Genomic DNA, 25212 nt, shown 5'->3' on the forward strand with positions numbered 1-25212 from the left:
AAGAATAATATATATAAATGCATTGATAGAAGTCAGAAGACTCTCAGCTGGAGAACTTGGAAACCAAGAGAAAATATTCATCCCTTTGTATATAGTCAAGTATTTTGTCTAAGGAAAAAAAAAAAGTTACTGAAGAATAACACATTACCACTTATCAGCCAGTGTGGTAACTGATTGCTTTTGCTCTCTTTCCTCATCCCAGTTGCAAAGTAAAATATGACAGTTTGAATTGGCTTCATAACTTTAAAGTGGTTTAAGCTACTATATTTTACCCTACACGTAGGGCAGATGGAGAACAAATATATGATCATTACTCTGGCTCAAATGCTGAGCAATGTCTAATTAAGTTGTAATAGCTTAATCACTTTTGATGGTGTGCTCAACTCTACCAATCATGAACTTTAGAAATAAGGATATTAATACCCCAAGGAGCTTATATTCATATTCAAGTCATTAATAAAAACAGACACTACACAATAGATGCCATACACTTTGTTGCTAGCTCCAGAGACTCCTAATTCACTATTCAAACTTTGTTAACACTTGGGAACATTTATTTATTTATCTCAACTGAGTATCACAAATATGTATTCATTCAACCAAGACAGCCATCTAGCTTTGGATAACTACAGATTTACTTTTAATCCTTCTTCAAAACTTTTCTTGCCCACTTATAAATAATGCTTAAGGGATTTGATCCACTTTCATTAATACTTGCCTTATTATGAAAAAAGCAAAAATAATATGAGACAAAACCTCTCATCTGAGATTTCCATCAGCTGTTGCTTCAGATTTACTAACCACACTGTAAATTTAGCTATGAGTTTTCAGTCATGTCTTGTTAAAAGCAAAGCAAAAACCCTGTGCTGCATCAGATAACAATAGACAAATTAATGAAGAGAATTTTTAATACACCAATTAACAATCAATTTATTTTTTAAACAATAATATCCTCTATTTGTAATTTCATTTATGATCATACATTATTTGTTATATAGTTTTCTTGTATAGGTATTCTTACCTCAAAGATAACAAAACAGAAGTATGACAGACAGAAAATAAAGAACAGAAGGATTATATCTCTTTCATTACTTTCTACAAAAAAATGCACTAATGAGGGTGAGTCTACATCGATATTTCAGTCTGGATGAGGAGTGACTATTCGAAGTGCATCTCATGATTTTCCCCGCTTTGTCTCATGTTCCAAAGCTGTCTGAGAGAACATGAATTGGATTATTCTTGGATGATACTACAGAGGAAGACATGCCAAGAAGCTATAATGGACTGCAGGTGCAAATGAGCCTGACTCAGGCTATGGGATCTGACAAGAACCAATCCAAAGTGAAAAACCCTAAAAAATATAAAGTACAGATGTCAGATCATCAGCAGTACCTGTTTCACTTACAGGTCTATTCTGACTGGAACGCTTGTGAAAGAAGACAAAGCTTGAATGAGCAGGAAGGTTCTGTGAAGTAGCAGTTCACTTAAGCAAGAACTCCAAGGTTTTGAAAAGAGCAATGAAGAAAGAGGATTTTTTTCCATATGTTATTCACTAGTTAATATAAATAATAGAATAGCTGTTTCACCAGCTGAATATAACCAGAAAGCTAATTGATTTCAAGACACTCAAACCTTTTCCTTGGGATGTGCTTTGCAGACTAAATTGAAGTGAAAGGAACCTGCTAATTACATTTAATTCTGAAAGGTAACACCTTTTCTAAATCTTCCTTGTGCTTCAAGAATATCCAGTGCTGAAACAGAAAATGAAAAAAGAGAAATCAAAGGGCTCAATTAGTTTGTAATGATCTGCTGCTTTCCATACCTCAGAAGGTTCCAAACAGCTCTAAATTTTGGCTCAAAGGCATTTGACCTATTCATCAAGAAAGGTCATTTGTCTCAGGATGTCATTTTCTTTCTTCAACTACTGGTCTGATAGTGAGGATACATAATAAACTCCTCTATCTTTAAGAATCATATAATCTTTTTAGAATGCTTCGGAAGTAACTCATGGCTACAAAATGAGTTTGTGGGCACAACAAAGATTTCCTCCAGATCAGCAGAATTCTCTACCTTTACTATAACTAAATTCAGCCCAACATCTTTCTGGTTTCATTTATAGTATGATATATAACTGATTCCTGCTGTGATTTTCTTTCCTGTCATATCTCTTTTTTTTTTTACTACAAAATATTTCCTTGCAATTTTCATGACTGTTTTCATATAAACATCTGATACAGAATTCACTCATTTTGGCTGGCACATTTATTGATCAAAAGAAAGAAAAAACTAACAAACTAAATCAAAAAAACAAACAAACAACTACTCTGGCCATTTATATTCTTTAAACAAGCTCTGATGACATTTAAGTACCATCCAAAGAAAACTTCAGCTGTTACTTGGACTGGAAACTCATATACACCATGCAACCTTTTTTTCCACACATATTATGCTAGATATATAAGAAGATGATCATTGATTGTTTTTTAAATATGATTCGTTGCTCTGCAGAGAGCACCAGCTGATATGTTCGTGGGTGTCTTTGTTGATAGAATATCGGTGCTCAATAGCTCTTCTTGCAACAGGCAAACATTTATTGCATATATATAGAAGGTCTGACGGTTCCCTAAATCTTAAGTCTTGCTGCACATGTACTAAGGTATATTCATGCATGCATTCGAAAAATCTAAGGAAAATAATGGGCCATACACTGGCTGTCACTTCCAGAACAATTAGGGCAATGCAATCAAGACTGCCCTCTTTTCTGAGTAAAACACAACAAAGGAGCAGGCTGTGAAACAGATCAACTTTTTGCATTATGCGAGACTGCTGTAGCGATTATCTTTCCCAATGATTATGGTACCCCCCTCCATCACCACGTCACCAGAGACAGAAAAGGCTCTAAAGCCTTTGGAAAAATCATATCTGGAAGACATGTGCAGCTAACAGGAAAATTGATCTAGTACACAGACTATTTCCTACCTAGTACCAAAGATCCTTGCAAAAAATGATCTCCATATATTTTTCTGTGAGATCAAATGTTGTCCACCAACTTTATATTAGCATCTCCTGTATCAGAATTCTGATCATAACTATTTGGGATCACCACTTTCATGTTGTCTGTAATTCTGAATTAGATGTGCCTTGTCTTTCCCTTTTGTTCACTCAATCTTTCTCAAGCAGATTATAACCATTGGCGTTAATATTCATGAAATGTAAAATACTGTAATTTTCAACTCAGCTTCAGTAATACAGTACAAAATCCAATTTTTCTTGCTCTGTGCTCTCTCATGGATTGTGTAAAGCCAACTAAAGAGTGTTTGCTGTAAAATTTCTTGACCCTTGAGGAATTTTTCTTGCCAAAACCTCCATTCTATGTTTCATCAATGGTAATTTGTTTCCTCTGCAACATTTTCATTTTATTAACATTTTTTTGCCTTCATCTGTTTAATTATGCTCTCTAGACTCTATTTCACTTTTCTTAAGACCAACGACATTAAATCTGTAGCATCCATTTTCTGCTGAAGAGAGTATCAACCAGTGTATCAACCTTCTACCTCCACCTGTCATCTATTCAGCATTTCAAAACTAGACTTCTTTGCCTTCTGTTTTCCTTTCCTTGCAGACAGGAAACTCTGAAATGATAATTTGAGCTTGTTATTGCTATATCTGCCTCAGTCTTCTGAATTTGTAAGCATGTAAAGAAAGCCATGAGTATGTCATAAATTATTCTTGCCCATAAAATTCTAGTAAGACCTCTTATCATGTTGTGTGCCTTGACTCTAGGAGGAGAACAAAAATATTCCATTGACAACTTATACCTTGAGTGCTTTTCCTTTTGCTTGTACCAGCAGAGAATGTTCAAAGGCTTTTTCTTCCTTCTCTTGCGTGTTAGTGCAGCCACTTTTCATTCCATTAACTACATTAATTAACCTGATCATCGGTAACATTTTCAAGAATTTCCACAGAGAACACAATAACAATTAGGCTAAAACTGTGGAGCTCCTCCTTAGCTGTCTGGGGTTCATATTTTGTCTATCCTCTTCTCAAAGCCTGGAGAAAAAACATTACTTAATCTTAATGGAATAAAAATCCGTACAGTGTTATTGGTTAGGGAGATACCACATCTGTCTTGGAAGTCTCTGAGATACAATTCACCAGTGATTGTTGAAGTGCTTATACTGAGTATCTTTCAAGATAAGGGTCTAGAAAACTACCTTTAGTAAAAGACTATTGGGATCTAATAAAGTGTTTTTTTATTCTTTTCTCTTGCCTGTGAAAACTATGTATAACAAAACTTTGTTCTGTCCATTCTATCGGTTTTGTTCATGGTCAATTCCTTTCCTTTTCGAATCTGAGTTTTCATCATGTCTCAGACTTGACTGCCCAGAAACTGTCAACTTCTTCAACTTTCTACACTATCATTACTTATTGCTTCAGAGCACAAATTGTTTACTCTTGCAGAGCCAATTTGTCAAATTGAAAAAGAAAACAGAAAGAAGAAACAAAAATACCTGCTAAAAAGTCATATAGTAAAAATCTAAATATTGTATATATATTTTTATATATATATCCATATTTTGTATGTACATATGTATATATATATGTATATCTATCTATCTATCTATCTATCTATCTATCTATCTATATATCACTGTTTGTAAGTGAAATCTGTTCCTTGCAGTTAACAAACAGGAAATAATCTTAAATGTCTCAAATAATTTCACCACCTGTATGTCATTACTGAAGCTATTGTATAATACTTATGGGATTCTATATTTATGCAAATTACTTTTTCAGATTTTGTTTTATTCACATCTCATGATGCACTGGTTTAACTAATGATCTTTATTTCTCCAGCAGCTGTTACTTTTACTTCTAGAATGCATTCAGTTTACCAGTTACGTTGTTCATTATGGAATTTTTCAATGTTGATAATAAAAACTAAAAACCTTTTTTCTCCCCTCATAACTTAATTTAAATGTTTTCAGCATACACAGGTGATTTTAAATGGCCATCTACTGAGGGATGCTTGAACTTCTATCTAACCTGAATCACTATTCAACCAAAGTAGGTATTTCAAAGCATTCAGATAAATCAGGAGAATTTTTTTTTTTCTCTCAATCAGGAATACAAAGTGCAAGAAGCCTAACAGAAGAACTTAGTCCCCTCAAGCTAGAATGAAAAAAATCATACGTGAGCCATACTAAGCATGGTCAGAAAATATATTCAGTCCAGCCATGTGGAAGACAAGACTAGTCAGCATGGAGGGTGATACCCACATAGCCTGTACAATCCAACATATTCCTTCCTGTCTGTAGTAGGTACTATTTACTTCACAAGAAACCTTGAAAGTTCCCTCACATTAAATCAGCCTCTGTTATAAACTCTACCAGTCAAAAAGTGCTAATAATGATTACACACTGACAGCCAGCCAAAGGTAAAAATGTGAAGATTGGTAAGTGAATTTGGAGACAGTAAAATATCCTGGGAGGCTGATTATGGATGCTTTTCTTCCACACTATCTTTGGAGTTAATTTGGATTCAGCATTGACTCGGAAGCAATATCGTAATGCAATGGTCTTGCTAATAATTCAGATTAGCTCATTAACATAATAGATACATACGTTTACTGGTTAAAGAACAGTGGTCAGTGAGGACATAATGAGAAATGTCTCGTACTTCCTATTACAACTGTTCATATTGACAGCATATGCTATTTGTTTATCTTGTTCTTGAGAAAAAAGGAACAGAACAACAGGATAAACTTTTTTCTCCTTTTTTTTTTTTTCCTGACCATCTGGATTGTTGCTGTTTAATAGTTACAAACCAACCTATTGTACAGGCAGTTCTGCCTAGGACAAATCACACGCACACACACAAACACACAAAACTCTCTGAAACAAAACAAAACAAACAACCAAACAAGCAAAAAAAAAAAAAAAAACCCTCACCAACTCCATAAGGTGACAGATGAAATTCAAAAGAGAGGATGTTAAGCCTGAAAGAAGAAATCGTCCTTTCTGCCTTCAGTAAAACATGGTTTGTTTCCATTTTAACCTCTCCTACAGTACACGTCTCTGCTACAAAGGATAACTGATACCAATAATCTATTCCATCTACATGATATTCAGTCTTTCCCCTCAGGACCATGCCTTGTGAGTTTACATTCTCTTCTTTGTTTCATCTTTTAATTCTTCACTGTCTCCCAGGCATTTAAGTGCAAATACAGTAAGCGACTCCTCCTCTCTTCTTCAATACAGATTGAAACATCATTTTGTACTCATTACAGTTCTTCAGTTGCCAGGCTATTTTTAGGATTACTACATTAATCTGACATCATTATTTTTGTTACACATGCACCAAACCCACAACATCTATCAGAGCTTTGGTTTCTCCCAGAGACCACAAGTAACACACGTAGCACAGCTGCCAGGCTTGATAACAAAGTGCATTGTCCAAAACTGTCCTTGGGTCAGTTTTAAAGATATCTGGTATTGGAGCCAGTACTTTGAACTTCCCACAGTTCTGAACCAGTACAGAGATGAATCAAGACTGACAGAAGAAGGAAATAAAAATCCAGGAAAATTTTAAGCCAAGAGCTGATGAAGATCAGTTATGATGCAAACAGAGCTCAATATGTTTCTCCAGAAAACAAAAAGAAAAAACATATTTGGACAGAACATACATGGTTGAAGATAGAGAGACAACAGAATTAAATGTGATCCTCTATCTGTAGGCTTAATGATTTTTTTTATTCACTGTGACTCCAGAGGAAAAGGAAGAAAAGCTTGCAGGGCAGGAAAAGGAATCATCCAATTTCAGCTTCTTTGAGCTACTAGGAGAAATGTCAGAAAAGCAGGATTAAGTCTGAGGAAAGTAGAGAGACAGATCTGTGAAATCATCAAAATAACTGACTGCTGAATTTTTTAGGGTGCTTTTAGGACTATTTTGTTAGGGAAGGAGGCCAAATCCAGCAGCTCAAGGCTGCTGCAGCTACATGTCTCCAGGTTGAACCAGTAGCAAGGCTATGAATGTATTCCCAACAGGCGCCCACACAAATACACATATACAACACATATATACATATAAACATGGCTGGCTACACAGTTCAACATGGACAGCACCAACAGTCTCATCCTGCTCCCCTCTCTGGCTTATCAGGAGGAAGGTCCATCCGTGGGACATATGTCTACGTATGTACAATGTAGATCCCTCCAGCAGCTGGGCTGAAACACTCAGACCACCCAATAGCTGCCCGTGGAGGCTTGCTCTTTCCAGGTGCCTCACTCCTAGAGACAGACAGACACACGCGCACACACACACACACACATGCACATGCGCATACGCACCGGACACACACACACAAACAGGTTTCAGTTGATCCCCAGACCCCACAGTCTCCCTGGCTGTTGTCCAGGACTCGCCCGGTTACTCCAGTAGCCAACTCCACCATGGTCTCACCCTTAGAGACACTCACACACCCCTGGCTCCCAGATCATGTCACCTACTCACCAGCTAGTCCAGTTTGATGTTTGCTAGCGATTGCACACTCACTTGCAAACCTTCACTTGCTCCAGTTGCTGGCACCAGACACATGGGCCCTCTCACCAGTGGTCCCACTCCAGTTGCTGGCACTTAGACCTCCACACACACACCCATGCACATAGAGCCCCTCACTCAGGAAAATGGTTAGAAGGGAGTTTAATAAGATAGGACAGACTGCACCGATCAGGCACAGGGCATTGACCAGAAAAAGTGTTTACATGAGACGAGCCCTTTCTATCCCCTCATTCCTTTAGTTTCTCAAACATTTATTCCTCCCTCAATCATCCAGCTCTCTCCCTTTCTCTGCATTTGGTTCCTTCCCTAAACATCCCATAATAAGGCTTGTGCAACCTGATAATGCTCTTCCCCTGCATCCCACAATGCATCCCATATTCCTAGGACACTCCCTCAGTCTGAAACGCTATCTGGAGAGCGTCTCCCTTTGACTCATCTTGCAGGCTTTCACACTGGCCCATGGGGCTGATGCTCTCCTGGGAAGAGCCTGGACAGGGTGTCTGTCCCTCTGAGTAGGTAATTTGTGTTCCCCTGCCTACCACTGTGCCTCTACCTCTTCTGTGCTTTTGAAGATGAGCCCTTGATGGCTGATTGCTGTCCTGAGATGGGCCTGGGAATAGCCAGGCAGGGTGGTGTCTGTGTTCTCTCACCTGCCATTGTCTCTCTATCTCCTTTGTGCTTCTGGAAATGAGCTTTTCATCACCTAACCTATTTGTCATTGCTTTCTTTTATTTTAGAACTCCTTTGTACAAAGATGGTACAATAGTGCATCATTATTATTTTATCTCCACAGCTTATTCCTCCACAGAGCTCAGTTTGGTTATAACCTTGTGCATTACCTTCAAATCCTTTTTTGGTGGTGGGCTATCAGGCCTTTCTGACCAACATCATTCTTGTATGACTTCCTTTGTCATTCTGTCCTCTGTCTGTTGTCTGCAATGTTGTCACTATCTTAATCTCAAAATCCTACTAATTCTGGGCTTTAATTTTATACCATGTAGCATTCTAAATCTTATTTTTTTCTTAAAACTATTCAATTTACATCTGAGAAGTGACTCAGTTGCCTAAACATAGGTATCAAGTGCCAATTTCATATATTTCGGGGTGTCCAATTCATCAGCATCGGGCTGGTAGATATGACACAAATTTATGAAAAAACTTTACCCTTCTAGACCACCAGGTGAAAGACAAGCAGCATATCCCAAGACATCTCAGGGATAATAAGCAGCTTAACATTGCTCTTTACTGTCTTTCTAAGACATCTTATCCCTGCTTCTTTTGGCCTTCAAGGCCTATTTCACTTACTGTGTTTGCTTCCACTATATAAAGTAATAGCATTAGTATACAGTTTTAATAACTTCACATTTTGATACTAATCAACTTGAAAATATCTCTGTAGCTCTTTTTCAGTGCATCCCCTTTAACTTTATTCTTGGACAGTCAGCACATATAACGATTTTTAGGAAAAAATGTGCCTGTCCTGTAACTTCACTTTGCTGCAGTTCAGAACTCAGCCTTCTTTCCTAGTATACCTATTACCCTTTCCTGGCACATACTGTATAGCCAATTCACTGGTATTTATCTAATTTTATTAAAAATAGCATTGCTAATTTAAACACATTTGCCATCTATGCAACATTATCTGGATGATGAGCTTAATTAATTCAGAAGCTTAATGCAAGATCTTGGGAGTCAAGATCTCAGGCTACATCTCAGGCTACATCTATGTGAAAATTGGATAGCATACTGGAACATTCCTGGGTGCCAAATGGGTCCCAAACATTTTGTTTGAATAATCTGTTTTTAAACTCATGGAAGATAGGTTGTGTTAAACAACTCTACTATTAATTCACTCATATAGCCCCTGACATAGTTTTGGTCTAGCTACCAATTCCTGGGCATGCTTCAGAAATTAGCATGAACCAGGAGTCATTCTCAGTGAGCAATATGGATATGACAACTAGTCATATGACATCTAGTTTATGAACAAATAATTTTCCCTCTTCCTATAACACTTTCTGCTAAAGAAAATGGCTTTCAATATTTGATGAAAATAAAAAATGGATTCTGTCCCATTTTGTCTTTTCCACCTCCTTCCACATTACTGAGTTCTAGCTGATTCTGCTGAAGGAGCCTACAGTACTATTCAGTTAATCTTGAAGGAGACATCCAAATTTGGTTGTCTCTCCAGGCTCCAGACTACAGGATCGATTTAGTTGTCAAACACAGGTGCCTGAGATGCCACTTGGCCTCCAAACACCTCTCCAGAAGGGCTTTGCAGATCTTGTACCTTATGGACCAACTTCATAACAATGTGTGAGGATACTTAAGGGCATCTCAGTTAGTGTCATCCACAGGTGTTTAGGTAATATAAGCTATAGTTCTCCATTGATTACAATGAGATTAGACGCATGGCCATATTGAAATCAAAATTCAGCTTAAGAACCAACTTTACATTCTCAGAAATTACCTTCAAAACTCAAGGCATATTTCTGCATGTGCAAAATCTTTAAAATGTCTATGTGGTCAATATCACAGTAATCTATTGGCAGGAGCAACATGTCCAAAAAAAAAAAAAAAAAGTCTCAGTTGTGTGAACTTAAGATTTTTTATGTCTGGAAAATGCACAAATAAAAAACAAGAGAGTTCAGAATGGAGGTCATAAAAAGTCCTTTGAAAGTATTAATACCTTTCTCAGTATCAGGGAATATTCTTTGACTACCATTTCCTTAAAAAAAAAAAAAGTATCAAAAGTTATCTATCAAGGTGAATATTGTATGCTTACCTAAATTGCCTGGCCACTGCCTCCCGATAGCAGGATTTTTTTGCTTTCTTCTGTCCCAAACACATTGTTTAAATAATTTGTTTTTAAACTCATCAGCAATTGGTTGTGTTAAACACTACAGTCTAGATGCAGTATTTGACTCAGAAAGTTCCTAAAACCTTAATTACAGAAATCTGGGAGTGTACATAGGACAAGATAATTTTGTTCTGCTTATATTGTATTCTTTCCATGAACATCTGTCACTGACTAATGCAAGAGAGTCAGCTGAATCTTTGCACTGTATATTGTGCTTTCTGCCTCTTTCATCCCCTGCCTTTATACTATCTTTCATTCTCTGCCTGGTTCTTTATCTCTCCATCTCTCCTTTCAGCTCAACTTTCTCCATTATTTTTTCTATGAGTTTTCACTTTCTGTCTCTCCCTTTGCATATTTTAATGCTACTTTTTTCTTCCTAAACTTCACCTTTCTATAGGAGCACTCAAAATGTGTCTAAAGAGAGGGCCTCTCTCCTTAAAGAGCTGAAAAAAAAGGAACATCAATTATGGTCTGTTCAGTAAAAGTTTAGTAAACTGATCAGGATGATAGCATATGAAAGCTGCACTATTTCGTACCTGAGTAGTCAGAAAAGTTCAGTTGAATTTATTTCAGTATATCGGAGGAAAAAATTAAATTTTCTGTGGCAAACAAGTTTTGACTTTTCACCCAAATGCTATGGAAAACTTTCAGCAACTATATTAAAATATTTCTTAGTTTTATATGTAAGCTATAATTTTCTCATATTCTTTCTGTGCTACCTTTTCATCCACAATATGAGCTTCAGCCCTTGTCTTGAACATCAGGAAGAACTCAAAAGCCTATGTTTCTTTGATAATAAGTGAAAACAGAAAATAAAGAACGCAGCTTTCTCACAATAAACTCAGCTATACTTTACAGTATAAAAGAAATCGAGAGTTCTTGGTTTCTTCTCATTCAAAATCTTGAGTTCTTACTGTTTAACCAAGTGCAATAAAAGCCAGAATTGCAATTTCAGGATGTAAGTCTCCTCCTATATTTTTTACAGGATTTTTCTGTTTTTTATTGAACATTCAACCTCTGTTATATAGGAGCCTTTTGTTTTAATTAATAAGTAAATTCTATGCTTATAACACTTACTTTTTCCTCTAATATTGAGTTCCTGTATTGCTGTGTGCACTGTTCCTAGTCAAATTCTAACATGTCTTAAACATCAGTCTGAGTTTAGAGTTGGCCATAACATTTACGCAATCCTGACTGCAGGTTTTAATGAACTCTCCAATGCAAATCCTAAAGGTCTGCCTATCCTTCATATTGATTTTAGTTGTTTGGGGGGGCGGGTTTCAGTATTTGTGAAGCTTATTCAGCAGCTACAGACTACAGCATTTAAAGTATAGCATTTAAAAGCAATGCATTCAAGTAATTTACCTTCTCTCAAAACCACAAATTATTTGTGATAAAATTGTATTTTTAATTTAGTATTGACCCGTGGGATTATTGCTTGATTAAGAATTTTCTCTTTTACCTTGATGCTTTGACTATGTCACTACGGTTTGAAATAACATTTACTTCCCAGTGCTTTTGTGTTTCAAATACATTGCTTTCACTATATTCTGCTGACCTCTACTAGCAGCAATCTCAGACATCTCGATACAATTGCATTTGGCTGACATAACATGGATGGAGGAAGTAAATCTCTCTCTCAATATCTCTCTCTCTCTCCTTGTCTCTCTCTGTCTCCCCTCTTCTCTTTCTCTCCCCCCTCCTTTTTTTTTTAGTGCGGTGCCTAAGTTCCTTTTGTTCCAGACACTATAAAGGTACAATGCATGTTTCTTGTCTTGAAGAGCTTATATTCTAAATGAAAGGTAAAAAAAATGAGAGAACCATATATAACACACATCACCAGAGTGAACAGAGAAACTACAAAGTCCATGTTACTAATAATATTTTAAAATGAGGAGAGACTGTTAATAGTCCAACAGCTTAACTGAAGAGAATGAAAATTAGCTACTAAAGGGAAATTACTATTTTAGCATTTTTCTTTCTTTAAGGTACATTACTTTTTTTTTACAGCTGATTGTTATCTCTGCATATTATAGTAATTATTTATTTAGTGTAAGAAAAATTGAGTTTTGCTCTTTTACCTTTTAAACCTTTATTTAAGTGTCAACTACTTTACTCTTCTGAAATGCCTGTTAGAGAGGTCTTCCTACTTTCTCAGTATCCTTTTTGGTTGCTTGTTGATCATTATAATACTTGGGTGGTTTGTACTTCCTCTTGCTGTTCCTTCATTTGAAAGATTATATTGCTAACCTGGAGGATTAGATTAAACAACCACTATGTTCCAGAGCCAAGAAAAAGCTTAAGCACGTTATAATTTTAAAGCTGTTTGAGTCACCAGAACAGTGAAAAGTAGTTGTAACAAGATCAAGAGTTTGGCATTGTGCCTCCAAGCGGGGAAGTAGAGCTCCCTGATTATGTTTTATGATCTACCTTCTAATCTGATCTTTTCCCCCTTTTTGTGAGAAGTATGAATGTAAAAAGAACCAAAATAAAAAATAATAACAGCAATCACCTTGGCAGCATTCAGGCTATGGCCAGAGCTTGCTTGGCATACTTCCTATAAAAGTATCAGGTTTTGGAGATTTTATAGCATGGTAATAGCTTCTTCTCTAGTGAAAAAAAAGTCATTTGAAAAATCATCTAATGGACATGATCAAGACAGGTGATTGGAGAAGAGGCAAGAAAGGGCAAATACCCTAAGGAATGAAACCTGAAATGGTAGAGAGATTATAAAGTTTGGAGGTGTTTTGACTGGAAAGAAGAAGCACAAGAACCAATGGCAGAAAATCCACTTCTTCTGTCTTTCATTTAATTTGATGCAATATACTTGCATTTCTTTAACTGAATTTTTATGTTTAAAGAAATAGAAACATTGATGTTTTATAATATTACATAAAATATTTTTCATGCATGTTTTTGTACTACTATTTTGTTTAGATTTTTTCTAAGTCAGAGGAAAATGAAGAAAAATATCCCTTTCATCCTTGTTATTGTTAAATTCACCATAGTAATTGTTTAGAATAAATGTAGAAAGTTTTGAATTGCTTTTTTAAAAGTGCTTTGTTAATTGTACTTTGTATATTGTAGTGTATAAATAGTATATTTGCTTAAATTATTCCATTAAAAAGCAGAGAAAATATGTGAAAATACATGATTTTTAATCAATAATTTTGAGTGTTTGTTTTTTATTAATTGTATTTTATTAATCTGTAACACAGTCAGTATAAACTATGGACTACACTATGTTTTAAATTGACCAAAATAAAACAATTTTAAGTGGATTTTTGTTGATAAGGGTTCATTTCATTTGGGATAAGATTTTATAGACCTTATATATGGAATGTATAAGTTCTACCTCTCATAAACTTGCTGAATTTATAAACTCCGCAAATACTGATTACATATCCCCCTCAAGCAGGTTCTTTATATGTTCTTAAGAATATAAAATAAATGTTATCTAGCCTACTTTGCATAAAAGTTAACTAGAGGAGGCACTCTGCTGCTCACAAAAAATGGAAAAATTGGGGGCGGGGGGAGGGGAGAGCAATGTGAAAGCTGATGGCAAACCTGTCTGCAGTGACCATGAGATGACAGAGTTCAAGATGGTAGATCCTGAGAGGAGTTAGTAAAATGAATATTAAATTACAACCCTGCATGTCAGAAGTGACTCGTGACTGAGCTAAAATGCAGAAAGGAAGTACACAGAAGGTGGATGCAGGTATGGGCTATCTGGTGGAAATATAGAGACTTTACCCAAACACGTAGAAAGGGAATTAGGAAAGCCAAAGCTCAGATGCAAACGAAGCAGGAAAGAAATGTGAGGGGAAAGAAGCGTTTCTATAGTTATATTGGCAGCAAAAGGAAGACTCGGGAAAACTTTTGTCCAGTGGTCAGTGAAACAGGGACCTAGTGACAAAGGACTCACAAAAGGCGAAGCTACTTAATGCCTTCTTTGTCTCAGCCACTTTTTAGCAAGGTCCACTTTCAGGCCTTCCAGGTGCCTGTGCCTAGTGACAGCATCAGTGGGGTGATAAAATATTACCTGCAATAGAGGAAGACGTAGGTAGGGAGCACTTTAAGCAAATTGGATATACACAAGTCCATGGGACCAGATAGGATGCATGCAAAGAGGAGTGTCTGAGAGAGCTGCCCGGCATCACTGAAACACCACTTGCTATCGTCTTTGAAAGGTCATAACAATTGGGGGAGGTTTCTGAAGAGTGGGGAAAGACAAATGTTCATATCAGTCCTTGAGAAGGGCAAGGAAAAAGATCTGATGAACTAAAGACTAGTCAGCCTGACCTAAGACTCCGGAAATTATGGAGCAGATCTTTCTACAAGCCATGTGTACAGTCATCAAGGACAGTGAGGATGATCAAAAATTGGAACAGGTTGCCAAGAGGAGTTGTGGAAACTCCATACATGCAGATATCTAAACCTAAGTGGGTATGACCCTGAACACCTGATCTAACCTTGGAACTGAATCTAACTTTGTAATTGACTTTACTTTGAGCGGGGACAGTTGAATCAGACTCCAGAAGGTCTCTTTCGACTTAAATTATATTCTAGGATTAAACAAGCAAGATTAAACCAGAAGCCTTCTTTCCTGCTGCTCATCCACACCTGTCTAACAAAACATAGAGCAAACACTGCAAAGAAACAAACACCCTTCACCACATTTTGTCTTGTCAGACAAAATTTCAGTCTATTCAAAACAATCTTTTCAATTCTACATCATTCAACAGTTGTTTTGCCAGTTCTTTGAGATTTGATCCTTTGACTGCAGATCACAGAGAAGTAAAATATCAAATGGAAAGATGTCTGAAGCTTTATTACAAAATCTAAATAAGGTTTTGGTTATTATTTCATGGTCAATCTTCTCCTTATTAAGGTATTTTTCCAGCTCCAGAAGGATTTAGATATGCTATAGAATTGAAATGACAAATGTGAAATTAAATTTACTACTGGCAAGCTGTAATACAAATACGAACAGCTGTCTTGAAAATTGTGGGGAGAAGGAGCTAAACTAATAAAAAGAACATACAGTGACAGTTTTCTCTTCACCTTCCCTCCAAACTATGCAGTCTACCAAAATATTTATACCCATAAAAATGTAGTGGTTTATTTTAAATAATCCATATTAAATATGGCAAACAACATCAAATGTGTAATATTTGTATGCATCCAATATGTATTTTTTCAGTCCAGTTTAAGGATGTAAATTCAGGCACTGCATAACATTTTTTTTTCACCTCATTTGTGTCTGAAAATCTGAAAGGCAAAAATGGACCAAATAACTCAGGAAAGAAAAACCCATTTCCCATTCTTTCTACAGAGTTCTACTGCTTTGATTTTAGTAATGTATAGGGATGTTAAATTGGACATAGTTTAGAAGTCCTTAGGATAGTAAAAGGTCTTTACCACTCCAGTTTTCTTCTGGATGGACAACATCTTAAGGCAAATTTTGCAGCTGTGGAATCCAGTAAATGCAGAAGGACTGAAAGACTAAAGTTTAGTACTATTCTCTTTGTACTTGTTATAACCATAAGGGAAAGATCTTGATGATTTATATAAAAATGGCATCACATTGCAATTGCCAGGGATGCATAGAGTATCAGCCGCATAATATGTTATACAGGGCAAAACACTGGAGCACAGGAATAGAGTCAGTTGTTAACTTGGTAGGCAGAAAATATTAGGGACTTTGCTGTCTTCGGGGAATCAGAGTTTATCAAGGTGAGAAAGGAAGAGTGAAAGTGATAGCTCTTAGAAGAAGTGAGAGTAGGAACAGAGTCTTAAGACAAAAAAAGGCCAAAGGAAGAGGAGGAAGTTTCCTATGTTTATTGCAGCTACTGACCTGAAACTAAGCAGACTTTATGCTTCTGTCTCATATGTGCTGCAAACTATCTAGGTCCATCTTGATGTTATTGCTTGTTAATTGGAGTTATTTTCTCACTTACTATAATTATTAGGATAATTTAAACACTTTGATGATGTTTCTTGCCTATGTTTACTTTTTCTTATTTTAACAATGGCTTTGACTTCTCAGTCTTGCATATTCCATGCATCTTTTTCATATTATGAAAGCTGGAATATCTAATATGCAATCTTTCTGTACAACAGCAAAAAGAATAGTTTCTGCGCCTGTCTTCACTTGGGGCAGAAAGAACTTTGTGAGGTCAAAATTACACAGATGACCTTACAGTACTCCTCTACACCAGAAAGCTAATTTATGAACACAGAAATACACTGACTGTGTTTAGGCTTTCCTGCTGGGGTAACCCTAGCCTTTTCCTGGATATAATGCCTCAGCAGAGAAACCAGGGCACAGGCAGAGAACAGGCCATTCTCAGTTTGCAGCCTTATACATAGTTCAAATGCACAGGGACTTGTTCTCTAACCTGAATCTCAAAAGCATTCTGTGTATTTTAGTGGACACTCTAGGACTGGATTTTCATTTACATCCATTAAGTCAAAGGCTACAATTAAGATCAAGATCTCAATGCAAAATGAGTATTCTAAGCTCTAATGATAATCCAAACACAGGCATGGTTCCATTTATACTGGCTGCTTTAATACCATATCACCTTATAGAATTTTACAAATGCTAATGACATTATATTTCTTATAGTCATAATTACCATTAAAAGTAATTATGATATTTTTCAGCTCATTCAAAATAACGGTTCTTGGGAAGTCAGTGTTCAGTATTATTTTACTCTAAGTGTATTTTGGTCTGAGAGACTCCATAGGAGGGACTCATCAGCATGACATGACCATGAGCTAAACATGATGCTGTGTTCACTGTAGCTGTACAGCACCCCATTTCAGAAATTCCATTTCATTCACAGATGAACATTACAGCACTACAACAGAGACAATGTTTTGGCACACTCACAGTAGAAAGTTTACTAGTTGAGTGCTACCTAAACTATTAAAATCTGTCTAAAAAAAGCCCAACTTTAAAGGTCCTTCCTTAAAAGTATGCAGCCAGTTACCTTTGTGGTGCTGATAGCAAGTACAAAGCAGTCATAAGGGACCACAGAAAGCACTGTTCAAGAAATAAGCAGATGCAAAACATTTATGTCATAGTTTCAATACCATATGTTTATGTCCTACCTATGCGCAGGTATCTTGCGATTCCCCACAATCAGGATAACGTCGCAGAGCTGCTGTTGCTTCAGGTAGCTCTCCATCTTCCTGAAGGTTTGCTCGGCATGATGAACAGCCTGGTAGAACTCCTCAGAGCTACTCGAATCCATGTCACAGGGAGGGGACAAGGGGTGGCTGGCTGCTGACAGTCTGCAAACCACAAAAGAAATGACGTGTTGATAACATGTGACTTCTAGAAGCTGATGACAGTAATCAATGCATCCTTCCCCTAGTCTCCTCCCTAGAAGTTCCAGATGGAAAAATCTTGAAAATCTGCACTGGAAGGAACAACTAAAGCTGTAAGTCTTTAGCACTGAAGCACTCTTTCAGTGCAGAGACAGAAGTAATTCTTTCATCTTTGATAAAGAGTTATTAACCCTATAAATACTAGCAATAAACAAATTCAGTATATTCATGCTAATGCTAATTGTATAGCTATGCTTTTATTATGAATGATTGGGCTTTTCACCTTTTTGAGCATTTTAGAGCAAAATTATTTTACAGAATTAAACAAACCATTTATTTCTGTAATTGTTTCATCATATGCACATGCAAAACAAAGGAATAATGGAAAAAGCAATCCTATCTTTCCACTGATTCTAAGAGCACCTACTCTAGTTCACTTCTTCAAAATTCACATTCATTCTATACCACATGGGAAAGAAATAAAACTAATCAACTTAACTGTCAATGAACTGGGAATATTTCTGCAATAATAAACTACAGACTTGCATTTTAACCAAAACTAATTAATACAAAGTGAATTTAGTCTACTATGATGTCTGCAATTTCAAAAATAAGAAAAAAAGCATATAGAAATGGGAGAAAAATGTGATTTTTTTTTTCGTTATGCAGCCATATTTTCTTAGTTCAAACTTATTTAGTACAGCATTTTTGGTTCAAAATCTTTACTAAAATAAGAAAATGTGCCAGCAAGCACTAGCCCTTGGGGAAACTGTGTGCTTCCAAATAATCTATGACACAGACAATACCCTCTTCTTTTACAAATATGTGATGAGATTGTTTCAAATGAAAGCTCTAGTTTTTTGCATATCTTGTGGTCCTGAAAATGAAGCATTTCATACATGATCAAGCTGATCAGGTTATTTCCCTCAACTAGATATATACAAAACAGCTTATTAAATCAATAGAAGATCATCAGAGTATTAAAGGACATATTTTAAGGCCAGCATATCAAATGACATTATCAGTTAACTCAAATCAGCTTATATGTATTCTATTGAAAAAGAAGTGTTAAGGAGATCATGCGAAAATTTGATAATTTACAATAATAATAAAGCAGTTTCATTAGATATGCTTTCAAATCAGTGGGAACCATATTCTAAGAATGATATTAACAGATCTGTAGGATAACACAATCTGCATTTCTGGTCCTGGAAACATTTGAAGAGGGCATAAAGATAATTAAAAATCAGCTATTATAATGAAATACAGGTATATTAAAAAAGAAAAAAAAAGTCTTTAGTGTTTCGACTGTGCCTTGGTAGACTGTAATATTGTTAAAAAAATAGTATTTGCCATAGACCAATGATTTATTTTTGGATTAGTTTTTGTCCAAATTTGTTCCAAGTACTCTGCTACAATTATTGTAGGAGAGTCACTGGGGAAAGGAGGAAGCCTGATCCATCTTCCTGCCCCAGTAACTCCTAGGTTTCCCAGCATTCCTTTGAAGTGGCAGCCTGCCAGTGGATGCCAGGTTGGAAGTCTGCATAATAAGGATGGCCTGCAGATAATTTTTAAAAGGAAACTCATTCTAGTAATTTAATACCTGCATATAGCACAGTATAGATTAGGGGGGAGGTAAAAAGGTAACTGAGTTGGATCTCTGTAAAATTATGACCCACATTAACTTCACTTGAATAGAACTAAATAGGAACCTGAGAAATCATCAGCTGTTTTAAATAACTCAGTACTGCAATTTCTATGTTATTAATGTTATGCAATTTCTATGTTATTAATGTTACAATATATGTTAGCCTGAACCATTTATACTGGGTAGAAACTGAGATACTATAGCTAATTGGATTGGCAAAACTTTATTAACCATAGTTCCACAATAGAAACAATTATCAATCAGTAATTTAGAGAGCAACACTTCCTTCATTCTGTTATACTCTTTTTTTTTTTTTTAATTCATACAAGTAGTTAAAGCTAAATATCTCATACAAACTCTTCATAAAGAATAAAACAAATATATTTATTCTACAGGTGACATAATCTTCTTCTGTGTTCCTGCCCTTTCAGGTGTGCCAACCATGTTGAGCAGAAATCCATGCTTATTTTCATATATTTCTAAATGATCAAGAAATGCTTTTGCATAAAACTGTAATGATGGAGCTAAGCTCACTTGTATGGATAGTGGGGAGAGATTTCATCTTCTCTCTCTCTTTTTTTTTTTCTACTCTCAGTTTTATTGTAGCCCCATACAGACTTCTTCAGTTTTATTGCTGAAGAATTAGAACGGCAAGTAATTTACAGGAGAGAAAGTGGTGCCTAATAAACAAGATTGGCAGGGAAAAACAGACGTATTTTTTCACTTCCTCCAGGGAATTTAGAAGTGACAATAGCAGCAATTCGGAGAAAGGAAAATAACAGGAATGAGCGGGTCTGAATGGGTTCATATTGTTTGTTATATCATAATTTAGGGTTTAGATTCTAAGCCAGTTTACATTTAACCAGGTAAGGTACTAAACATGTCTTTTCTTGATTATTCAAAACATGCTGCTCTCTTTAGGTCAAAAAAGTGGAAGTTTTCTGACTGAATTTATACAGCTTACACAGCTGAGGTGAGACGAGGTTATTTTGTTCTTGTACCACTACTGACTGTATTTGCCACAAACTCTGTTCTTTTTCCTGCTGGCCATTTATAAACAATGCTTTCCACCATCAAACTCATCAGTATATTTAACACTTAACAAATGCCTACTCAAAACAGACCCTGAAGGCCCAGCAAATAATCCTGAAAATTAGCATGTAATCAGCTTTTATTTACCTTTTATTTAATTTCTGAGCAAGTGGAGATAGAAAGTCCGCTACTTATCCTTTTCAGAATTTATCTTTTTCATTGGAAGCGCTCTGTTTGCACAATCAATACTTTAAATACAGCCAGCAGCTTGTTAACACAGGAATTAGTTAAAGAGCTTCAGCCAGCAAATAACAGTTATTTTGTACCAGTTTATTAAATGCATGTATAGGTAATTATGAACAATTTAAAAAAAATCCTGTTTGCATTTTTGTTGTTGTTGTTGTTGTTGTTTTGATGCAGGCAACCTGAACCACACAGGCAATGAGACACTTCTGGATTGCATTCTGCAGGAAGTCCAGCAGAAATACATCTCAAGGGTCCCTGAATCTATCTTTCAAAACCCTTTTTTTGTACCTGCATGCCTCAAAAATGGATAGAGTAACTATTCCGTAATCAGTGAACAAGACAGACTGCAGATGGGCTTTATCCATAACCTCTCTTAGTTGGCAAGAGCAAAACCTGAACTTACTGTGGGAATTTCAAATGTGCAGGAGTTGTTCACTCTAGAATACTTTCTATATTTAAACAATTTAGTTACTAATAAAGAAATAAGAAGACCAAACTTTTTACAAGTTTATGACAATGCTACTGAAGGGTGATATTACAAAGGATAGAAGACTAAAAGTGTCACAAAAATTATAAACATTGGAAATGATCAATAGTTTCTTTTTTCTTTTTTCTTTTTTATGAAATGGCAAAACAGATCACATACATAAAATAGAACAGACAGGGAAAAAAAAACAAACACACACACCCCAGAATAATCTTCAGAGTTTGGGACCACATGCTCAGCATGCTGTCCTCAAAAGAGAAATGGTTTAAAGAACAGTGTGAAAGTGTTAATGAGGAAATTCAACCTTCAAGCCTTATGGAACTTAAAGAATATAAATGGAAAGCAAAGCTTAACTCTGAGGATGTAGCATGTCTGACTCCACAGTGCTCTCCTTTTCCGTGAAAAATGATTTTGAATTGAACAGTAATGTCATCTGTAATCAGGTCTTGCTTCTTTGAAAGAAAAGAATGCAAACCGATGCTCCCTTAAACATCAATAAAATCCTAAAATTTTGTCTGATCTAAAGAGGCATCTTCCAAACAGGAGGTGCTTCTCAACCTATTCCAAACACCATGCTTCAGGACCAATGCCCTAAACTCTTTTTACAGAGAGAGAAATGGGTTTACCGATGCTCCCCTACTGTAATTAAATAAGAAGGAAAAGGCGCTCTGCCAAAGGTCTCCTGGGGGCTGGTCATACTGAACAATCTTTCAGACCTTTGAGATTAGATTTATTCAAGTAGGACACAGTTTAATCCTCAGAAAACATGTTGATTAAGTACCAGTTAGTACCTTGGTGTTATTGCGTAGATACCTGGTCCACCTTCCACCTGTATCTTGTACAGTTGTTCATTCTTATAGACAGTGATTATAAGAACATGCCACTCATTTGATTATTGCTCACTCACATTGCACATGAATAAACGATGACGTAAAGAATAAAGAAATAAAAACACTTAGCTTACGATAATGCTGAGAGAAAGTTAATGGGAAAATGTTAGGAAAAAAAGGGACCTCCCTTACAGTATCACAGAATCACAGAATGGTTGAGGTTGGAAGGGACCTCAGGCGATCATCTGGTCCAACCCCCCTGCTCAAGCAGGGTCACCTAGAGCACGCTACACAGGATCATGTCCAGACGTCTTTTGAATATCTCCAAGGAAAGAGACTCTGCAACCTCTCTGGGTTAAGCACCTGTGTTTTTCTTCTCTGGAAAGTAGTAAAGCTACAAAGGTTTGAAAACAGCAATTTTCTACAGTTACCTACATCTGTAGTTAAACTATATCCTGAATAAGTTTCAAAAGGAAAAAAAAGAACTTGGAAACGACAGGTGAAAAACTTTATAAGACTTGAAACTATACTGTACTACATTTACTATGTAAACAGAGGCTTATATTTAGAAATTAGCATATACTACTGGGCAAATACCTCTAGTCAATAATTTAGAAGAAAAATACATCCAGTTTTTCAATTAAAAAGTTATTATTTTGCTATTTAGCAAAAGCATATAAGAAAGATTCCATTAAGTTTGAGTGAAAAAAGTCTTCAAACTATTTGTCCTCTAAAAATTGCTTATTGAGCACTTAGTATTCAATAATTTGCAGTACCGCAGTTTCCAAACTAAGATGTACTGTCAAAAGCCACAACTTTCATCAGTGATCACTGGCAAAAACACAACAGAGCAAGTTCTACAAAGCTTTTATACCTCTTCTTAGAGCAACAGTAGGACTGATGTTCTGTTTGTGATAAAAAGGTAAGCTTTTCAGTCTGCTACCAGCAATTATATCCATAACTGAGGGTGCTACCCATAGTATAAGATTATTATGTGTTTCCTTCATGAAGGACAGAGTTATGTAGAAGGGCCAAATAAAAAGTATTCAGAATATCAAATAGGACTTTTTAATCTCACCAATTAAGCTCAAAGATGAATAATTATTTACTCAAAAATTCCTCTTCTATATAAAAAATAAATATTTTTAAACACAGTTCAGTGCATATGATAAATTCACTGTTCTTGTTCTACAGATAAATCTGCATAATATATAATTTAAAGTGTTGATTCCTCTAGAAGCTAATTTGGGGGTCAAACTACTTGTAATATAACTTATTCCCTGGAACCCATAAGGTGAAATTCAATCACTAGGGCATCTGTGTGCCTACTAAAAATATGCATGGTTCCACTGTTGTTTTGTGTATCCGTGCACAGAACATCTTAGGAATATTACCAGCTTTAATAACCAAAATAAAAATGAATCTTTTCCATAGATTAACATCCTTCTCACCTGGGGCAAATAGTAAATACTGGGTACTAGAAAATGAAATACTAAAAATGACATTAGAAAAGACCAACAAAAATAATGTTTTTAATGTTATTACATTAATAGAAGTTCTTAAATGACTGTCATTCATCTACACTACTTAATACTCTCCATTTCCCTTTTATTTTTTGTGATATTCATCTTCTGTTAACAAGAACCTTTGACCTTTCATGCACAGCTTTGATTTACCTTCACATTTCTCAGTAAAATACCTACCATACTTCTGGCAATTTACAAAGAAGCTATAATTAAGTTATATAAAAGGTGAAATGACAGAAGGGAGAATGGATTTCTAGGCAAGGCAGTGGCATGAGATTATAGCAATAATAGCTAGCAGTTTGTCATGTAATCTCAGACAAATTGTTTGAACAGTCTTTTTAAAACACAAGAAGGGCAACTTCCCCCTCCTCTCCCCCTCCTTGAAGAGATTGCATTCTTCCCCCTTCAACATGAAGGGACCACCGTGATATACTGAACACTATTACTATGAAGAAAAAAATATTTTCTTGTTTAGTAGCTGGACTGAAAAAAAATGGGAGTAGGGTTAGAAAAGGGAGAGTTTGTTCAGGCTGAGATTTTTTCCAGGTTACTAATAAAACATAAAGCAAGACTTTTGTTTTGTTTCACATCAAAATACTTTCATTTAAGATGGATTTTTTCTTATCTAATGCCCATTAGAAGTTAGGTATTCAGTCTAAGCCATGAGCATAGGTTCTCTCTAACATCATTGGAGAGAATCTAACAAAAGTAAAGAATTAATTCCCTCCTAAAATATTTTATTCTGAGTTATTCAATCCATTTTTTTTTGTTTTTTTTGAAAAAAATAGTTACAGAAAATTTACAGGATTTTTCAAAAAAATCTTGACTTTCTTTTTTGAAATTGCTTACTGAATTCAGTTAAATTCATGGCAATCCTTTCATCCTCCCTTCAGTCTTCCCCCATTTTTACAGAAGTTTATTATTGTTATTAATGAAACAAGTTTGTCCTGTGAACAGAAGCAATGGATTTTTTTTTTTTTTTTTAGTATTATGTTCAATAAATCCTCTATCCCTCATCTTGGGTTCCCACCATTTATCTTCTACAGTATTCTGAACAAGAACTTCAGACTTTTCCTCTTTCTCCTCTTTCTTCTCATTTATATCCAGTCTTAAAAATAAGTTTTTGCTTATCCCTCACCAGTACTTCCATTTCCTCCCCACACATTTTCTACCTTATTTTCTTCTATCAATTATGCTTTCAGCTTCTCCCTCTAGTATTCCCAGCTCCCAACAAATTAAATATTTTTTTCACTGATGAGCAATTAAATGAGTTCTGCAATGTGAGATTGCCATGACTGATAGTCAAATTTTGGAAAAAATAAACATTAAAATAACATAAAATATCTTTTGCAGGAAATGTAAATATTTAAAATTTTGATTCTCTTCTGTATTGAGACAGAGAGGATATATTTTTTTTTTCTATAGGTGGAAACATGCAATATTGCAATGCTATCATTTGACAAGGTTGAAACAAAGGTTATAAATTGTCCTAAACAGCATAACAAAACCTTCATCTTTTATTGAAAGCTTTTTTTTAATTATATCCACTTATGAAAAATTTTATAAATCACATTCTTGTGAAGACTTAATACAATACAGTATTCCAATACAGACATTTCCTAGAAAAGTGCTAGGCCTGTGATACTAATGGGAACCTTTACCCCCTACAGTAGCTATTCTGAGAG

General features: G+C 35.6%; 1 protein-coding gene across 1 annotated transcript in view; it reads right to left on the reverse strand.

The window, feature by feature from the left end:
- Positions 1-25212, reverse strand: part of KLHL1 (kelch like family member 1) — a 262591-nt gene that overhangs the window by 172853 nt on the left and 64526 nt on the right. Inside the window, exons 2-3 of the mRNA XM_067289682.1 lie at positions 21647-21655; positions 17540-17722 (exon numbers count right to left, since the gene is read on the reverse strand). Coding sequence (XP_067145783.1) covers positions 17540-17722; positions 21647-21655 — 192 coding nt within the window. The remainder of the gene's footprint in view (positions 1-17539; positions 17723-21646; positions 21656-25212) is intronic.

The sequence above is a fragment of the Apteryx mantelli genome, chromosome 1, assembly GCF_036417845.1.
Source record: "Apteryx mantelli isolate bAptMan1 chromosome 1, bAptMan1.hap1, whole genome shotgun sequence".
NCBI lineage: Eukaryota > Metazoa > Chordata > Aves > Apterygiformes > Apterygidae > Apteryx > Apteryx mantelli.